This window comes from Xiphophorus maculatus, chromosome 11 (assembly GCF_002775205.1).
Source record: "Xiphophorus maculatus strain JP 163 A chromosome 11, X_maculatus-5.0-male, whole genome shotgun sequence".
NCBI classification, from domain to species: Eukaryota; Metazoa; Chordata; class Actinopteri; order Cyprinodontiformes; family Poeciliidae; genus Xiphophorus; species Xiphophorus maculatus.
Genome location: NC_036453.1, coordinates 21,114,538 through 21,134,993, shown reverse-complemented (window position 1 = coordinate 21,134,993; position 20,456 = coordinate 21,114,538). Strand labels below are relative to the sequence as shown.

Sequence of the window (20,456 nt, the reverse complement as noted above, 5' to 3'; positions counted from 1 at the left end):
TCTCCTCTTCTTTTCTTTGGGAAAAGGGAGCAGTGGAGACCGAAGCAGCCGAGAGAGGGACTCAGTCTCACCCAGCGGCGCCCTCACACAACTGCAGCAGGTCGGCTCTCTGTTGCTCTAACTCTCCACCACGCTGCTGCCTTTGCACTGTTTCTGACCCAAACGCAATCGATTAGTCAATGTCGTTCAATACAAAACTTGTATTGGACGTTGTTTTGTCCAATTAAGTGCATGTTGTTAAAACAATTTGAATATTTTCCTTTCTGTTGGAGAAAAGCTGGACATCTTTGCACCGTTATGCCATGTTGGATTTTGTTTTTGTAGAAAATTGACACAAAAGAAATATAACCGTTTAAAATAAAGGCCTGCAAGCGTCCCCTGCTGGCTTCCAACAGTTAAATGAGCATTTAAAAAGTACTCATAATACTTTAACTTCATTATATTTTGTCACATTACCACCAAACTCCATTTATTTTATTGTTATTTGATGCAACAGCAGCACCTATTACTTATGTAAAAATCTGAAAAGTGCATTTTTATTTCTTTTAAGAAATATTCAAGTTTTCCTTTGACACCAAAGGTAATTAGTGAGTCATTCAAAACTCAAAGCACAGCATATTCAACTGGAACTTGGCAGCTACAGCAAATTTAGCAAATACATGACATATAGTAATACAAGTGGTCTGTGTGTAATAATACATTGATGTGTGGCATTAAGCATAATTATGTAGTCTAAAATGTTTAAATAAAGTTGAAATAAATACCATCGGGCACTAAATTTTTAAAATGTAAACCAGAGCACTGAATATTACAGAATGCTTCATTTAGCTTTTAAGAAGTGTCAAATTTGAATTAGCCAATCGTGATGTAGTTCACACCATACAAATGATAGGTTTGTTGACATTTTTTAATGATTAATCTGTTTTAAGAGATTAAGGAGATTAGAATTAATAAAGTGCAAGAGCAGCATCAGACAGGCAATTATTTGTTAGGGGACTGAATGCTGTCACCAGTCTGGAGAAGCAAGGCCCTGATTAGTTTGACAAGTCATTAAAGGACCAACACAGAAACAAACACAGACAAATTCTGTCCCGTAGCATCAAAAAATATGTAAAATGAAAAAGCCTGCACAGACCTTTCTTTACTTTTAATTGGAGTTAGAGAAATATATTAAGTTGCTCTTATTTGTCAGAAATCTTGTTTATAGCCTCATAGCAACACTTTGAAATGGTCTCAGTCTTGCTTTGTGAGGCACCATAACTTATTTGAGTTAGAATTAAAACTATTGAACTAACAAACCATAGAATAGTAACAACTTTAGGCATTAACTACTTTAAATGTAGGTTGACACTCTACACACTACTGTGAATCCTTTTGCAATTAGAAATTTTAGCTTGCAAATATGTGTCAAACTCAAGGCCCAGGGGCCAAATCTGGCTTTTTATGTGGCCTTCTAAACTCCACATTACATCAATAAGTCCCACTAGTTTTTCACAAATCTGTGAAATTCACACAAAATCAACAAATCTCCACATTTGTTCTGATTGTACTGTAATTTTTTTCTCAAAATTGGCCCAAAACATTGAGTCTAAGTGACTGCTGCCTCAGCTTTACTTGCTGCCAAGTTATAGTACGTGGTTGATACGGCGAGTAATAAAAAGTCACAGTTAGCATCATATTATTAGCGCAAATATTGTACATATTCCTTACAAATATTTCTAAGTTAGCACTGCAAAATCTGTGATTTTGATTGTATAAAACCACAAAAATAATCAAGAAATTCTGGATGAACTGATCAGTGTGAAAAGATGATGAATACTCTCTGACTTTAAGAATTGAATGCTGTTTATTGATATTTTGACAGTTTAATGGGTTTTATCTATACATTTTGGCACAATGTATGAATGTTAAGAACATTCAGATTTTTAACACGCCCCAAAATGAACATGAGTTTGAGGCCCCTGACCTAAAGGTCCCTCAGGGCTCCATTCTTGGACTATTCTTAATACTCCATGCACACACTCCCACCAAATGACAATTTAGAGACTCTAGTTGTCCTAACAGTCACGTTTTTGTTCAGTGGGAGGAAACCGGAGTACCCGGAGAAAACACACACATGCACAGGGAGAACATGCAAACTCCATGTAGAAAGACCTCAGACCAGAATTCAAACCCAGAACCTTTTGCTGCAAGGCAACATTGCTACCAACTGCACTCTTGCTTTTGATATGACACTTAAAAGTTTTTATTTTAATACATTTTCTGTTTTAATTGTTTATTTTTACTATTTTTCTGTAAAGGATTTTGAACTACCTCGTGTAACAATGGTGCTATGGTTGTTGCCTGTGTATCAACATTTCTATATGATGGAAAGGTGAGTCTCCAATATATTGTAAATAACTGCATATTAATCTTTATTGTTTGTTGAGTGGGATATGTATTGCACAACCAAAGCAGTTTGGGTTAACTTATTGCTAAGGTAACAGAAAGACGACAGAGTCTCGATGACTTTCAAACAATCCGAGATAATAAAGGAAAGAGAAAGAAAAATACTAATGAAAACCACTTCTATAAAGAAGTGCAATGTTGAAAGGGTAATTCCCTGCAGTTCCCTTAAGCCTAATACATATTCATTAGCTGTAGACCATACACCACTGCTCTTCCACCTTTGATGGGGCAGCTGCTGAACTGAATCAGCCCGACGGACAAATGCTTGGATCTTATTGGAGGAGAGGCTCTGTGCAGAGCTGATCCTGATCCAATCTAACATCAGCCATTAAATAGATCAGTCATCAACATCATATCTGATTACTGTTACCTTCACTGTTGCTGCCTCCTGGTGGATTTACACACCATAACCCAGCTGACATCGCCTCTCATTGAGGATTTTACAAGATAATTTTATTTTTTATTTTTTTAGATTTGGTGCACTGCATGTTTCTTTTCGTGCCCTTTTTTTATGCTGTGTTTTGTTATTCTGTTTGTGTTCAGAGATTCCTGACAGGTAGTGCAGGAGGGATGAATTTTACATTCTCCAGGCTTCAGGCTTTGCGGTAGAAGTTACCAACGCTGTGGCAAGCGCCGGACGGCTGCGGACAACTCGGACCACTTGAAAAGAAAACAGGTAGGCACTGTTGCATGAGTTGCATAATTATGTGTCCGATATGTTTTAGCCCTAAAGTGTGATTTGACACACTTGCTCCAAAAACGTTTTACTGCATATAAATGAAAACCTTGGTTATTAGCAGTCTTCAATGTTTAGGATAGATTTGTTTAGCCAGAATAATGTGAAGTCATTCCTTCAGAAAAACCCAGATAGGAATCATTCCATGTAGTTGATATTACATCCACTAGGCAGAGCCATAAGGCTGAATACAATACAGAGAGCAACAGCAACACTTGAATGTTGCAACACAGCAACATTCATGTTGGATATAGGATATAGACATTTTCCTAGCATGTTTATATCATTTGATTTATCTCAATATTTTTCTTTTCTTGCTTATCATAAAGGAAAAATTGACTCACATCATCTATATTTTTAAGATTGTGTTATATTTACCTCATAAAACAAGTTTCTGCGGCTTTAAGACTCTACCGGGGTTTGTTTTACACTTCAGTCGATGTATAAAGGAGCCTCTATGTAACAGGGATCTGGGGGATGAGAGGCAGTAAAGGTTAGAACGGGGTGAGAGGGACAACAGATGGGCGCTGAGGGAGCTCTGCACAGGGAGACAATGGGTGGGAAAAGTCTTTTATACCATGCGAATAATAAACATTTACTACTGGTAAGGTACAATGTCTGAGCATTTTTCAAATATTCTTTTTTTTTCTCCAAAGTACAGCTTCACGATTGGCTCATAAATGGTAAACAATGTTCAGGAGAGAGGGGGGAAAAAAACACAAACTGAAATATTTGGCCTGGTAAAGTCTATCTGGATTGCAGCTGGAAACTGAGCTGTGCATGTGAGGCAGAGTTTAAACCAAGACACAAGGATGGGGAATCACTTCACTACCAGCTCTTTTACCAACGATGGCAGATGATTAGTCTGAATATGAAAATATGAATAATAAATATGTAAAAAATAATGTGATTATGAAAAAAATATATTAAAAAGAATGAAGTTTATGGGTTTTTTTTTTGCTGGAATCTTTGGATTTCTTCTTGAGTCAGATGTTCAGAATTAGTTGTGAAGTTTATAATGAGATTATCTATAATTGAAATCAGATAGAGAGGCATACCGAGGATTTGTTGCCAGTTTTAATGAACGCTGTCATAATAACACGATGCGTGTATCTGAAACTGATCTGGACAAAAAAGTAGGTAAATATGACCTCCATGAACCTTTCTGCCTTTTAGATGCTTTTTTAATGACTGTTTTTACAAAATGTTGAGAGGCACAAAGTGCAGATATGCATATAAATGAGGTATTTCTCTTTAAGGAAGATCCTGAACATCAGGAAGCATGAAGGAAGGAAATACTTCTTACAGGAACAGCTAAACAAAGATCGGAACAGTGATCGAAAACAACCTGGCAAGACAATAACACATCTAAGGTGAGAAGGACTGACCTTCCAGTGAGACCATTTTATTTTAATGAGCAAAGATATTTTTACAGGTAAAATGTCAGGAAAATCAGTAAGACGTGCTGCTGTGTTGACAGGCTGGGACAAAAAGGACATATGCTTGACTTTCATGTAGACTGATGGTTCTGCCCAAAAAACTACTAAACAAACACACTGACCTGAGAAATCCCAATTTCAGAGGAAAAACATTATTATCATAAACATAAAAATAAGATACCGTATAAACGCCCGAGTGTTTTTCCAAAGTTTTTGGACAAATAAATAATTATTATTAATTTTAACAATACGAAGAAAATCAAGTAGCATAACCTGACAGAACTTAAGGAAAGGACTACTAAATCTTTTTGATATAAGTACAATTAATTTTTTGGTGAGAGATAATTTATGACGTAACGTATTTATTCCTGCCTAAAAGTGCTTTGATCACACACCAACATATAATGTTTGCTGGCTGACATTCTTACTCAACATTTTGAAAAGGGTTTATGTTCTTTAAACCTCAGACATTTAGTCTGGTGGCCTCCTGACTCTTGGAGTGAGAGTGAAGATTACAGCAGGCTGTAAAATTTAAAGAGGCCTCAAAACAATTCGAAACTATCCATTCCTCTGGCTTCCTTATAAATAATAAAAACTAGCTTGAGGAACAGCTAACGTTTTTGTCCCTCTCAATTTTCCCTGTGATTATGCTACCCCAAAACCCATTCCACCCTGCGCAGTGAGTCCTGTCGCCCAAATCAAACTCCACTTTTGGAGCTCATCTACTGGTTACTTTGGTTAAATACCACTTGTATGTTTAGCCTGGGTCTCTAAAGCTGCAAATGTAAGACATGAAGCAGTACAGCTCTTCTAGCAACGTTTTTAAGGTTGGTTTCTTGGGTTTCAATCCCAAAATATTCCCATTGAATGCCTCAACATAGTGAAGAATTACTCTCCATCCAACCACCGTTGCCCAGGTTCGTCATCTGTCAAGCTTTGTGTGTTTGTGGCTGTGAGAAATCCACGGTTGAAGAAAGCTCATATCAGAGCTCATAAAAGACAACGGGCCAGGTGGAACAAAAGTGAAAACATTTTGGTGACAACATCATGCTGTGGAAATGTTTCTTGACAGCAAGTCCTGGAAGGCTTCGAAAGGTAAAATTTAAAATAAATGCAGCAAAATATCAGGAAATCCTGGAGGACAATTAGTTTCCATTTGCAAGAGAACTATGGCTTCAGAGAACACTTATTTTCCAGCGAGACAATGACCCAAACCATCGAACTTAAGCTACAAAGAGAAGGTTTAAAGACAACAAGGTGGATGTTCTGAAGTGGCCCAGTCAAAGCCCACACCTTAGTCACATAGAGAATTTGCTGTAGGCTTCAAAAGGGCTGTTCACAGCCAATCCCCACAATACCTGACAATGCCTGGATAGTTTTGCAAGGAAGAATGGAGTGAATATTTACTCATTTATTTTATGGGTTTTTTTTTACAGATCATTATTTTGTATAAATCAGTTTTCAAATCAGTTTTTGTTGCTGTTGTTTTGTCAAAAAAACAAACAAAAAAAACAATTTCTGCTGGTTTTACAACATCCAAGTCCTTGGATGTGAATTATTTCTACAGGCAGTGTATACAATTGCACACGTCTTTGCCCATTTCTTATTCAAATAACTACTTTCAGTTTTTTTCTGCTTGTTTAAAGATCCACACACATCCAAGCGTGGCAGAACTGACAGACAAAGTGTCTCTGTCTCTCCAGGTAGCGTTACTCAGGCTCCTCCGCACTGGATATTTGATGATGCCAGCAGGGGAAAGTGAGAGATGTGAGGAGAGAGTAAAGCGAGAAGAAAGCTGAGAAACCAGAAGAGGGAGCTGTTCTCCCACACGGGGCGTCTGGCCTTGATTGCACTCCCTAAAAAAAGTCCAAAGTGGAAAGGAGCATAATCACATAGGAATTTTATAACCCAAACACACAGCACAGATGCTAATTTCACATGTGCCAAAGATTTATGACCGTTGCCATGACTAATGTCACATCTGCTGATTAATATTTTTTTAATTGGTGCAAGCTGTTTTGTAAATAGGGGAAAGCCACAAGGCGATGGGCCGTCTTGCTCACGAAACATTTCAATAACTCCCAGTGGATGTGAATCTGTCTCAGCTTGCGGGAGAAAATAGGGAGGGGATCGAACCGAACGGGGAGGGAAGGACTAAGAAGAAGGAATGTAATAAGATCTCATCATATGATTTCTGGGGGTTTTTTCTCCTTTTTTTTTTTTTTAAAGCTAAACTCTGATTACATCGTTGCAATTTGGGGATGTTAGTAACTTTTTCCAGAACCTCTCAGCTCTCTGTTTCTCAAGCTCTTTTTTTTTTTTTTCAGCAACCAACAGCATATTTTCCCTCGCCTCTTTTTTTCCTCCCTTCTTCTCCTTTCAGCGTGACGTGTGAGTGGAGTTCCTGCCCTTGTCTCTGGCAGTAAAGCTTTGAGTGCAGGAGAGAAGGAACTCATGCAGTGACGGTCACTGACTCTGACCTGCCACCGGCGAGATGGACTGGAGGTGTGAACACGTAGGAGCCGAGAGCTTTCTGGCCTGAGTGTGTGTTCTTTGTCCTCTCAGGAGGGGGGAGGAATCCGGACTACGAGGAGGGAGGAAGCCGAGAAGACCAGGAGAAAGTGGACAAGTTGTTGGGCTGTGTCGCTTGTGGGCAAAGGTGAATGAGAAGGAGCAGCTGAGGAGTCTGTTTGAGAGAGGAGGAGGAGGAGGAGCGCTCCGCTGAGGGGAAACCACCGCTGTATTCCCCCCCAGCGCTAACAGGACAGGATGAGGTATCAAGGCAGGGTAAGATCTACCTTATGATGCTCTCTGTTGTGTTTGCAACACTCACTGCTGCATACAGGTTTGGATTCAACTGTTTTTAGAGTGTTTGGTTCTCACACACTAAAGATCTGAACCACCACGGAGACAGCACAAAGGGAAAAGCAAAGCGGACCAATGACTCACTCTGGGACTCCTCTTTCCACCCTTTTGATTTGTGTACATGTTGAGGTTTTTGTTCAGGCATTAACTCAAACCAAAGCTGGATAAACGTGGGATTTCTCCACCAGTTTCAGCCTCCAGCACATTAGTGTTAGAAAGAACCAGCTGTGGTAGAAGACCAGCTCACTCCAGGACGCAGTGGAGGGGCAAGCCTTATAAGGAATGCAATTTCTATGTAGTCGGCCTTGCAGAGCTCAGTCATGGAGCCTGGAGCCAAGTTCTCTTCCTAAGCCTCATCGCTGGCTGTTACTCCAGCTGCACCTACAAACTTACAAATTCCACCAAAGCCATCTGCTAGTCAGAGTCAGACCCTGCACAGAGCACGCGAGCATTGCCTTCCAAAGTATGCCATCTCTGCATGCCTCGGCCAGTTCTCTGACAATAAAACCAGTAGGGATTAAAGTGTTTTCTGTTTGCATCTCCACCTCCGCGGTTCAGGTCTCTATTGTACCTTAGCCAGAGACATAAAGATAATCTTCACTTCTTTTCATAGTTCATTTCAGTGTCTTTTCTTTTGTCAGATGTTCCTGAGGATCAATCCTGAAAGTTTCATGAGTAACAAAGGCATGTAGTTCATGCAGTGTATTAGTTTGCTCTGGTATATAAAAAAAAATAAAACATCTGCTGCTGAGCTCACTCCTGACTGATGGTGACCCATTCCTACTAGAACACTGAAAGTGTTGTAGTTTGTCTGTTCACTTTTTGAGGATGGACAGCACATTCTGGGTATGATTAAGGTCTGGGGACATTAACTGGCCTCTGCAGGACTTGATGACATGCCTAGGAGGCAATGCACCCATTTTATTCAATTATTTCAAATCAGGGATGCATCTTGAATTCGCACGATCGTGGCTCTTTATTGCAAAAACACAAAATCTTGCTGAGTATTTTTGGTCTAGTTTCTAGTGCAAATATCTTAGGACACATGAAATAAGACTAAACTACAACATGGGGAAGATGTCTCTCTATAAGTTAAATGATCTGCCATTGTAACAAGTACTTTTTCATCAATACTAAGGAATTATTGCCTTAAAACAAGCTCCTACTGTATATCTTACTGAAAAGTTACTTATAAGTTAGTTTTGCCGATTTTCAAGTGTACTAAGATATTTGACTAGAAACCAGACCAAAAATACTTGGTAAGATTTTGTGTTGTTGCAGTGTTGAAGACTAGAGTGGAATGTCCCTGATCTAAGAAGTTAGAAATGTCAATGTTTTGATCCCTGAGCCACTCACTTATAACTTTTTCCATGGTGCGCTGCGCTCCGTCATGCTGGGAAAGGTATTACTCATCGTGAAACCTTTCCTGCATCATTGGGTGAAGTTGCTCTTAGAGGATGTTATGTTACCATTTTTTATTCAAGGCAAAGTAAGTCCACCAACTTCCTTAGACAAGAGGCGACTGTTGAATGCTCTCAGGATGCTTCTCTGTTGGGATGGAACAAGACTCATGGGAAGATTCAACCTTCCTTTGATGAACAACCCTTTTTCCAGATGTCCTAAACTTTTCTTCACTGGAGAAAATGCCTCCACTTGAGTCTTCTACAGTCCAGTTTCATAATGTTGATGTTTTGCTTGGCCAGAACTGGGTTCTGTGAATGCCTCACTTGTATTTGCCTGATGATATTTTTAACAAGTTCTGCACTGTAAGTAATGAGAATAACGGAGCGAAGTCAACTTTCTCCTTAAGTTGACTTGAGAACGATTGTTGAAAAGATGCTAACAGGTCATTTTGCGGTTAGGGCTAAAGTTAGAATTTGTGATTAAGTTAATTCCCAATAAATGTAATTAACTTTGCAGTTAACTCCATTTCACCTGATCCATTTCACCTGATCACACTGCACAACCTAAATTACTACCATAAAAACTTTTTCTCTTGTTAAAAGTAAGATTTCCGTCAGTCTCTCAACGTTTGGCCATGACTGTAGCTTTGGATAAAGGCCTCTTATTGCTGGAAGTTGTTTGGGTCCAGTGATGCAATTCCTGGAACTGAGACAAAAAGTAAACTCATGACTTGAAATTAATAGGGCCTTCAAGGGAGTGTTTTGCTGTGTTTTGGAGTTGAATTAAAGCAAAGGGGATTTATCTCCTGCAGCCTGTAGCATTACGCAGAACTGTCAGACGTTTTGTACACTGTATACATGCTGTCTGCCAAGTTCGTACTACAGAGGACTGCAGATGTCATGAGTCATCCCTCATTCCTTTATGATGTATTTTGTAAAGAGCATTTACAGGTATAAATATTTGGAGCAACGTGACTTTAGACCAGAGGTGCCCAAAGTGGGTCATCAAGGGACCTGCATGTTTTAGTTCTGTCCCTAGTTTAAGGCACCCGGATCCAATGACGGCTCATTAGAGGCCTAAGACGAACATTGACAAGCTGAAAAGGTTGTTGGTACCACCAGGGAGAGAACTAAAACATGCAGGATGCCGGCCCTCCAGGGCCGACTTTAGACCCTGCTTTAGACTTTCTGAGGTTCTTTTTTCTTTCAACTTTGGCTGTTTTTATTTTTTTCATTTATTTTATGTTCACTTCAGTACGTATATTGTTTGCTTCTTAAGCTACCTATCTCTGACCCGCAATGCTAGTGTGAACTTCGCATGCAGCCATAATTGACTTGAATTTATTAGTTGTAGACTTTTAATTTTCTTTAGTTTTGAGTCGACAGTATTCATGTAAGTTTAAATTTATACACACCCACACACACACGCCGACACACACACATTAACATTTGGATATATTCCAAGAAATTAAATTGATTGACTTTCTTTGAGTTGCCATTTCTGATGCTTACTGTAAGCCCGCGTTTTCTGTTTCTCAGTTTTTTCATGTGTTTGCGGTCATTGTTCTGATCTAACATCAAACTACGTCCAAGTTTAAGCCATGCAGTGATTGATTAGAAGTGAAGTTGAAGAATTTGGACGTATTCTTCATTCATTTTTTAATCCACTTTTGCACCAGTTCCACCTGCAGTGAAATGGAGCCTCAGAATGATGCTACCACCTCCATGTGAGACGCTTCAGTCTACTCAGACATGGATATTACATTTAATTTCCATTTGAGATCTATAAAGTATTTTTTAATTTTGAATTTAGTTGTAGATTATGCTTCTTTTTTGGAAGACATATAGAGCTTTGTTAACTATGAATATGTTCACAGATGTTCCTGCATCTTCCAGTTTCTTGAGTCTTTGTGTTCCCTGGGTTGTTCCTCAACATTATCACCTTTTACTTTACATCTAAGGGTGATTGTTTGTATCAAAGGATTACAATTTTTGTCTCTCCAGGATAAAATATTCTAAACTCAAGGGGTAAACCTGTGTTTTTTTCTACAAATTGGATCCTGCAGCTTTGAATGTGTGTCACTCCCCTGCAGCCTATCAGTATAGGAATTTGGGATTATTTGCATAAACACGAACGTCACATCCTCACATGGGTATCACTGGAAACTCGACTGTGGTATTTGTGGAATAAAAACATGGTGTGTCTGTGAGTCTGTGATCTCAGAATTCCTTACATGCATCCTTTGGAAAAATTCTGACAGTGAACTGAATTTACTATCTGTAGGAAGGCCACCTGCAAGTGGTGGAACAATACTCCTGAGGTGAAACCTAGAGGAGGGGCTGTGGTGGAAGTGTTTGCTGACTTTCCTCTGCTCTTGGCTCTCTTCCACTGTTGTCCTCGTGTGTTTTTTTTTGTATGGACTTTCCTGCACCAAGGGTCTGGAGATAATGACCTCTTAGCAGCATTAATAGGCCAAATGAGACCCCTGAGAGACTCTTGCACACATTAAAAACAGAAGTCCTGTGAACGTCTACCCCCTTTGTTCCACTTTTTGCTTGTTTTTTTTTTTTTTCCTTTGTGAATGTGGAACAGAAGAACTTCTCTCATGACCAAGCCTTTTGGTACGAAACACAGTGTGCTCTTAGCTTGCTTGGGGTGTGGTGGAACAATTTCACCCTAAATTACATCTCTGGGTTACTATCACCGGTAAGTATCAACCGATATGAATGCCTCTTTGTATTTGTGCTTGCATGTAAGGGCTAGTGTGTTCATGGTCTTACAAAAAGGCCAAACTGAGAATATCTCTGCGATGTTCGCCACCATGGTGCAGTTGATATGTACACATATTGTCATAGTTGTGCTGATTAAATCCTGTCTGTGGACGCAGCAGTGTGTCTGCTGTACATACATCGTAATCGCAACTTCACAACAGAAGATTTTATCCTCTGCGTTTGTCATTAGGATTTTTCTAACGGCTCCACTGTTTAACATTGGGAAGGAGAGGTGGGACTTTTACTAATCTGTATGCAAAAAGTTGTTAAAGTTTCACTAATCTAAGATTATATAGCTGCTGTGCCCTTGTATGATTGGATTTCTAAGTTTAAAAACGTCATTCGGCATGTATTCTTATTCTGAGCACCAGATGTTGGTGTGGTCACGGTTGAAAAAATGTTGTTGCATGAGTCAGATTAAACTTGTGCTTCTGTGCCCTCTGCTGGTAAAATACAAAACTACACTCTTGCTTTATCCAACCCATGAATAATGTCCATGTTTGTTCAGGAGGTGGATGAGGGACGAGTGCGCCTGATGATGGAGAGCGCCCTCACAGCCCGGGACAGGGTCGGAGTGCAGGACTTTGTCCTGCTGGAAAACTACAACAGCGAGGCCACCTTCATAGAGAACCTGCGGAGACGCTTCAGGGAAAACCTCATCTATGTACCTACTACCACTTCTCTTCAAATGCTTTAAAATAAAAAAGGAAGCACAAAAGTCACTTTGTGCTGTTTATTTGACTCTATTTTCTCCTCCCTCGATATTTTCCCCTCAGACATATATCGGCTCGGTGCTGGTGTCAGTGAACCCATACAAGGAGCTGGAGATTTACTCCAAGCAGCAGATGGAGCGTTACCGAGGTGTCAGCTTCTATGAAATATCTCCTCACATGTGAGTCACTGCGTGTTCCTCATTCATTATTGAATGTTTTTTCTTGAGAATATTAGAAACTGAAAACTGCTCTCATAGCTGGTTATTTCTGTCCCTCTGACTCTTGAAAAATCAAATGTAGTCATTTCTTTTTACACCGTGTGGTATTTCCAAGTAATAATAATAATAATAACAATAATAATAATAATGTAGTTATAAAAGATTAGGGATGAACAATATTCAGGAAAAACTTTTCCCACTTTTCTATCATTACTCTGTCCCCAAGATCAATACCTGTTGTTGGCATAAGAGATAGAGAGAAGCTATGTTACTGATCAAATATAATATGGACATGCAGAGTTTGCATGCATTACATTAAATATTATACTGTACTTTTACTACTGGGGATTTCACTGTAGATTGTTTCCCCTCATTACTGATCCAAGTTTTTAACAACAGGCAACTGTGTGATGCCAAACCTCAGTGTAATATCTCACTAAAATAGACTAATTCTAGAAAAATAACACGTTGCACTCAACTGATATTTCATGGTATCATTGATTTCAAATGTCTTAACTCTTACAGACAGAGTTTCAGCTGCTCTCTGCAGAATCTCCCCCAGCTTAGGTGGAGATTTCTGAGCCTTGTGGTTCGATCACAGCCCTCATGACACATACAGAAGGAAAACTGAAGCTGTCTCTCTTTAAAAATGATTGTCAATATTAGAAAACAATCATATTTGGTAGATCAAAAAGCACCGTAGGAGAAAAATCCTGCTGTTTAATACAAATAACTAAGACACATTTAATCTAAATTCCTGTCATGTTTAGTTAAATTCTTTTGGACATGCCTATGTCCTGTTGGATCTGATTCATATGAGCTTACATTTTTTCATAAATAAATATTTGACTAATTTAAAATAAAATCTTTCAACACCCTTGAGGCCTTACAATCAAGTCTGGCAAAAGTCAAATCAGATAGAATATCTTTAAAAGATTTTTGACGAATGTTAACTTATTTATCTTGTGTTTTCACAAGCCTTTATGGTGAAATCTAATTCCCTATAATGTAAAAAATATATTTTCATGTCTCAAATTGACCGTTGGAAAAAACAAAATACTCCTGTTTTGAGTTGTTATTTATATCTCATTTTGTCACTAAAGCTACTTTTGTGATATTTTGTATTTTCCATAAGCTATGCTATATCAGACAACACATACCGGGCCATGCGAACAGAGAGGAGGGATCAGTGTATCCTCATATCAGGTGAGAGTGGGGCAGGTAAGACAGAGGCCTCCAAGAAGATCCTCCTCTACTTCGCCGTCACCTGCCCCACTAATGATCACATGCTGACCCTCGGTGACCGTCTGCTGCAGTCCAACCCTGTCCTGGAGGTCATTTGGTGTTATATACTTCTTTTAAATACTTTATGTCGATCAAGTTATTTTAAGTCGTGTTTAGTGCAGACGCTTCAAATCCATCGTGTCGTTTTTTCTTTGTGCAGGCTTTTGGTAATGCCAAAACACTGAGAAATGACAACTCCAGCCGCTTTGGGAAATACATGGATATCCAGTTTGACTTCAAAGTAAATTATGTTTTTGTTTTTCTAGAATGGCAATTCATCCAGAATGGTTTTAAACCCTCAATTAAAATCTAACTATTTCTTTCCGGTCTCAATGCTTTGTGGGATTTTTTTTCTAGGGTGCAACAATGGGTGGTCATATTCTGAATTACCTGCTGGAGAAATCCCGGGTGGTGCACCAGAACCACGGGGAAAGAAATTTCCACATCTTCTATCAGCTCCTCGATGGAGGAGACAATGATCTGCTCAACACGCTGAACCTAGAGAGGAACCCTCACAGCTACCGCTACCTGGTTAAAGTACTTCAGCTCACCGAACTACCTGTTGTCCAACAGAGGATTGTGCAGCTTCGTTGTCATTTGTGTTTTCAAATTGCTCTCTTTAGGGAAGCTGTCCAAGAGTGAGCTCCATAAGTGACAAGAACAACTGGAGAGTTGTGAGGAAGGCCCTGGACGTGATCGGCTTCACCGCAGAGGAAGTGCAGGTAACAAATATGGACTGGATTATTTGTTTACTTGCGTTGCCTGGTCCAATATCAATGCAACAATTTAAACGTTTTTTAATTCAATTCAGTTTATTTACATGGTGGCAATTTAGGACAAACATAATCTCAGTCCAGTTTACAAGACAAATAAATTCAGTTCAGTTCAAATTCAAGTCACTGCAGAAGAGTCTAGTCATATAATGGGATACAGCTCCGGGCACATACAGTTCAGTTCAATTCAATTTATAATACCTTACAAGTTCAGATGATTATTTATTAAAAAGTTTTCCATCTAAAGAAGCCCAGCCAGTTGCATGGAGTCGTTAACTTTGCAGAAATGCAGCAATCCCTCATTCTGAGCAAGCATGTGGCAACAGTGGAGAGGAACAACTTCCTTTTAACAGGAAGAAATCTCCAGCATAACCAGATTGGGTCTGAGCATCTGAGCAATGACTGCTTTCTATGCAAAAGAAAAACAAGAAGAGGCATTTCTATGGGATAAATAAAAAGGACACAATGGTAGTAAAAGTTAAAAACAATGCATACGGTTATTTTATTAGTGTTGGATTCTAACTAAAGAGCCACAGGACAACTTGATTAAATTGAAAAAAAAAAGATTCAATATATTCAATATTTATAATTCTATGAGCCTTTCGAACCAAACTGGTTGTTTTCAGTGTCTTGCTCAGCTGTTTGTCCCATCTGTTTGCCTCAGAAACTGCTGAACATCATCGCCAGTGTTCTCCATCTGGGCAACACTCTCTTCGGGGAAGGAGAGGAAGGAGAAACTTATATCACCACTGAGACCCAGCTATCAAATGCTGCAAAGGTCAGAGCAGTCTCTGTGGTATTTCTACATGCTGAAATATGCCAAAAAACACAAAACAACAACAACAACAAAAAAAACAACACAGCTGAGAGCACATGTGCTGTTGTTGTCTTGCAGCTGCTGGGTGTCGATGGCTCCGCCCTGAAGGAGGCCCTCACTCACAAGAAACTCACAGCCAAAGGAGAGGAGGTTATTGTCCTCTCAAGCATGATCCTCGTGCTGTGACTTGTTTACTGTGTGCTGATTGTCGTGTCTTTGTGGATTAATTACAGATGATCAGCCCACTAAATTTTGAACAGGCAGTCTCGGCCCGTGACGCTTTGGCGAAGGCCGTGTACGGCCGGACCTTTAATTGGTTGGTGGAGAAGATCAACCAGTCACTCACTCTGAAGGTGCAGGAACAGTTGCAGAAACTCAGCCGTTGTGCTGCAGGGTTGCTCGCGTGTTTTAACACTGATGTGTGCTTTGCAGGCAGAAATCCACCACAGCAGCAAAGACGCCTCGATCATTGGGCTTCTTGATATCTACGGATTTGAGGTCCTGCAGCACAACAGGTGCAACTAACCCTTTCTTGCATGAATTATGATCCTTTATGTCAGGATTTTTTTTCCAAAGTGTTTTTGATTTTCTTAAAGCATAAAAAAATGTAGTAAAAGAAGAAAGATTTCTAGGATTTTTTTTCTAGGTGATCAATTGTAATTTTCTCCAAATACAAAGTTGTTATTTGGAAAATATGTCAGCAGTATTTTGTTGGGTGTTTTTTTACCTGAGTCGTCTACAGTAGAAGGAGGGACTGGGCTGGTCGGCATCTTTTTCGCTTGTCCACCATATTGGATTTAACAAAAAAAAGTTTCTTGCACTTGCAGTGGATGGCCAATAGTTGATAGCGTATTGTAAGATGTATTAATGTCCACTTCAGTGGTCTGTGTGCATTTTACCCTTACAAAAAAATCCCATGAAAATCACATGTGATCACATGTGATTCCCATGTTCCACATGTGATTTTACCACGAAACGTTCCAAAATCACACGAATACATGTGATTCACACCTTTCACATGTAAAAATTTGTGTGAACCACATGTGATCACATTTTTATGTTACAATTGTAACATAAAAATCCACAAGAAACCAGCTTTTAGATAGCTGTCCACTGCAGTGACCGCTATGAAAGGGCTAATCTTCATTCCTCCACTTTGTGTTGGACGCTTTTTAAAAGTCTTTCGTAAACAATGTCTTTTTCACATGTCATTTGTGAAACAGACACAAATGTCTGTTTCACTCTTCTAAGGGACGAGTTAGTTAATTCTAACTCTTCCGTTAGTTTTGAGCAGTTCTGCATCAACTACTGCAATGAGAAGCTGCAGCAGCTCTTCATAGAGCTCACCCTCAGATCCGAGCAGGAGGAGTATGAGACGGAAGGAATTGCCGTGAGTCTATTTTTATTTTTATTTTTTCCCACTTGGTCGTCAAAACAAACAACTTTGTCACGTTTGTTCATAGTTGTGTGCACATAGCAACATAACATTGGTCTCCTTAAAATACAGTGGGAGACGGTGCAGTACTTCGACAACAAGATCATTTGTGACCTGATAGAGGAGAAGCACAAAGGCATCATCTCCATTCTGGTTTGTATGAGCTGCATATGGTCTCTTCTTTCCGCTGGCTGGCTCTAAAGGAACTCTCTTTCAGGACGAGGAGTGCCTGAGACCGGGAGAGACTGGTGATATTTCCTTTTTGGAGAAGCTGGAGGACACAGTTGGCGGCCATCCACATTTTATTACGTATGAACCATCGAAAACATAAGTACAGAATATTAGGTTAAATGTCCCTTAGCAAATTACTGCTCGACCACACATAATAAACAAACTTATAGCAGCATTTTTGGCTGGATAGTAGACCGCTTTTCTTGTGAGAAATTACAATGGCTGATTTCATGGCAGGGACCCTGCCTTTAAATACAGGGTATCTTGAAAAAGGTAGAGTATTAGACTTTGAAACCCTGTCCTGAAGCTAGTTTTGTTTTCCGTTTGTTCAAAATCCAAACTCTGTCAAGGTTTCACTCAACATGACCCACATTGACCCCCTCAGATATAAAATGTTTTACTTAATCAGACTAAATGACTCCCGTTTCAGTTCAAGATTGGCAAAATTGTTTCCACTTCCTAAATGCCAGAGTAGTTGCAATGAGTTAGATCCGAAAGAGTGGCAAGTTATTCTGTCTCGATAACGCTGAATGTCTTTCAGGCACAAGTTGGCGAATGGAAAAACTCGCAGGGTAATGAGCAGGGAGGAGTTCAGGCTGCTGCACTACGCAGGAGAGGTCAACTATAATGTCAACGGTAAAATAGATCAAGTCTTTAAAGAAGAGTTGATTATTTAATAATAAACAGTGTTTCTTTTTTTTTCAGGTTTCCTGGATAAGAACAACGACTTGCTGAACAGGAATCTAAAAGAGGTGATGGGATGTAAAAATGAACACAAGAGGGCTTTGCAGCACCTTTCTGAAATGATAGAGTGTTATTCATTGTTTCTGTGAAGAGGAAGGGGAGGGCGTGTCATCCTGCGTTGTTGACTTGTGGTTTTGTGGTTTGGTTTTTGTCTAGGTCATGTGCCAGTCAGAAAACCAGATCCTAAGTCACTGCTTCCGCAGGGAGGAAGTGATCGACCAAAAGCGTCCAGAGATGGTGAGAATGATTTTCTCACAGCCTTCCAACTCTTATTTTACCTTTTAGGCCATTTTATGTCAAACAGCACAGATGTCTTCTGTTCTCTGTGTTGCATGCAAACAAACAAACCTCCAGCATTTTGCCACAGTTTGTTGGTTTTGTCTTTCTTCTTTTAGGCTGCTTCCCAGTTTAAAAACAGCTTGATGAAGCTAATGGAGATCCTCATGTCTAAAGAGCCGTCCTACGTTCGCTGTATCAAACCTAATGATGCCAAGCAACCAGGTACATTCAGATTCCTCCTGAAAATCACTTGGAAATTACTAGTTTCAAATTAAATAACATTTGAATCACATCATATCTTAAAAATAACAACAAAAGAAACGAGATATGGTGGAAATAGGTTGTAGATAATGGTAGGGTGCCACATTTATTTTGACCCCTGGTCAAGAGGAGTAAAATGTAACCTCACAAAAACAGAAAAATCCAACCTTTAATTTGTTAAGTAATTTAACCATGCCACATCAAACAACCTTTGTTTTAATTCATGCTTTACTTTTTAAAATTGGTGAGAGAATCCAGGAACTTTTAATTCCTAATCATTGACTTATGCAACACAGAAGCCAGTTTCTTTAAGCCCATAACCACAAGACTGGGCAAGAACCCATATTTATCTTGCTAGCAATAATCATGAGGATGATGCTGGAGGAGGTAAAAAAAATCTCCAAAGTTCACTGATCAGAAACTGCAGTAAACAGTGGTCACCATAACAAACATCAAATGGCATCTACATGACGACTGGTTGTGTGGGAGTGATGCCAGAATAAAACACATTTTCTTTCCAATATCACAAAAGTGAACATTTGGACAATGCTGTGCTCTACTGTGAAATTAACTGGAACCGTGTTTGTTTGGTAAGATTGATTTTTTTTTTGGCAGCAAGCACTTCATTTGGCTTTGGGATGAAAACAGGTTGTTGTGAGGTGTTTGAGCAGAATAATCACATAAAACATAAATGTTCTTCCATGGTCATCTCATGCTCCAGACCTAAATCTTATAGAAACCCAAACTGCATAAGTCTACTTAGGCTAAATGTAGACTTATCTGCATTTTCCAGTTTGAGATTTTACTGCAATAAACGATAAATGCTTTGATAAATTTAGCAACACTATAAATGATAATCTCACTTCTGTCATCAGAACTATAGAGACACAAAACCCTGAACCAAGTCCAGTTAAAATCTTAGTTGAGAGACATTATGCTTGTTTTTTTACCAGCTGGTTGTTTCCTGAGGCCTTAAAAAACACAGAGATCCAAAACAAGGACTCCCCTTTCAGCCATAGCTTTTACTGGCATGGTAACTTCCCATACAAAAGTACATTTGGACACAAATCTGACACAGTGTAGTGTAAGTTGCCATGTAAGCACATGTTTTCTTATATTTAAGTCATCTAAATAAGTTCTGATTGCTGAAAGGAAACTTCTCTTTTCTGAACACATAAATGAAGCTGGACCTGAATCTTACGAGACACATGACACATAAGACATCCAAATAAATGTGCTCAGTCAGAAAAAGAGTGATCACGAGTTTTTACAGTACAGTATGTGTCTTCTTTAATAAAGAAAGATTGCTTTCTTGAACGTTTGCAGAAGCGGTGAGTCTGAAAACCAGGTACATCTCTGAAAAGAAAAAAGATCAGGTCATGTTTAATTTGAAGAATTAGTGTAAATCATTATGTTCCGGTTCCTCATTAACTGTAATGAAAATGTGCTTTAAATGACATAGATGTAATATGAAAATGCTGTCCGCCCGCAGGACGTTTTGATGAAGTTCTGGTGAGACACCAGGTGAAATACTTGGGTCTGATGGAGAACCTGAGAGTCCGGCGCGCTGGCTTCGCCTATCGCCGGCGCTTTGAGGCGTTCTTGCAGAGGTGACCCACACTTCCTCTCCATCTCTTTTTGAGTCTGCTCATTCTTTCCAACTGATAAATTTGAAAGGAAATTTAATTGCAACTTAGGTACAAGCCCCTGTGTCCTGAGACGTGGCCCAACTGGAACGGAAAACTGGCTGATGGGGTTTCTGCTTTGGTGAACCACCTGGGCTACAAACCAGAAGAGTACAAACTGGGCAGGTAAACAGAGAACAAAGTGGCAAGAGTTTTTGAAAACAGATCTAAAAGGCAATGTTCATTACCACACATTTAATCTGTAGTTAATCAGATCATTTTAAATTCTGCCTACAATGCCAGAAATTGAATAGAATGGTCCAGAAACATTTATCAACATCTAATTCATTATAAAGTCAATGAATCCTTTCAATAAGTGCAGGAAATATAGATTCAGCCTTTTCAGATGTGAC

General features: G+C 39.3%; 1 protein-coding gene across 2 annotated transcripts in view; it reads left to right on the top strand.

Moving 5' to 3' along the window:
- Positions 1–17: 17 nt before the first annotated feature.
- Positions 18–20,456, top strand: part of LOC102225469 (unconventional myosin-Ic-like) — a 28,011-nt gene continuing 7,572 nt past the window's right edge. Inside the window, exons 1-24 of one of the 2 annotated variants that reach the window (XM_005806630.3) lie at positions 18–100; positions 2,301–2,374; positions 2,992–3,124; positions 4,444–4,557; positions 7,189–7,410; positions 12,172–12,327; positions 12,440–12,555; positions 13,730–13,928; positions 14,039–14,119; positions 14,236–14,415; positions 14,502–14,600; positions 15,316–15,429; positions 15,547–15,618; positions 15,702–15,821; positions 15,901–15,983; positions 16,753–16,858; positions 16,976–17,056; positions 17,121–17,212; positions 17,676–17,770; positions 17,840–17,886; positions 18,035–18,115; positions 18,274–18,379; positions 19,911–20,028; positions 20,116–20,229. In XM_005806630.3, coding sequence (XP_005806687.2) covers positions 7,393–7,410; positions 12,172–12,327; positions 12,440–12,555; positions 13,730–13,928; positions 14,039–14,119; positions 14,236–14,415; positions 14,502–14,600; positions 15,316–15,429; positions 15,547–15,618; positions 15,702–15,821; positions 15,901–15,983; positions 16,753–16,858; positions 16,976–17,056; positions 17,121–17,212; positions 17,676–17,770; positions 17,840–17,886; positions 18,035–18,115; positions 18,274–18,379; positions 19,911–20,028; positions 20,116–20,229 — 2,078 coding nt within the window. In that variant the 5' untranslated portion in view covers positions 18–100; positions 2,301–2,374; positions 2,992–3,124; positions 4,444–4,557; positions 7,189–7,392. Of the gene's footprint in view, positions 101–2,300; positions 2,375–2,991; positions 3,125–4,443; positions 4,558–7,188; positions 7,411–11,496; positions 11,599–12,171; positions 12,328–12,439; positions 12,556–13,729; positions 13,929–14,038; positions 14,120–14,235; positions 14,416–14,501; positions 14,601–15,315; positions 15,430–15,546; positions 15,619–15,701; positions 15,822–15,900; positions 15,984–16,752; positions 16,859–16,975; positions 17,057–17,120; positions 17,213–17,675; positions 17,771–17,839; positions 17,887–18,034; positions 18,116–18,273; positions 18,380–19,910; positions 20,029–20,115; positions 20,230–20,456 lie in introns of those variants that run through there. The other variant, XM_023342320.1, reaches the window with a different exon arrangement.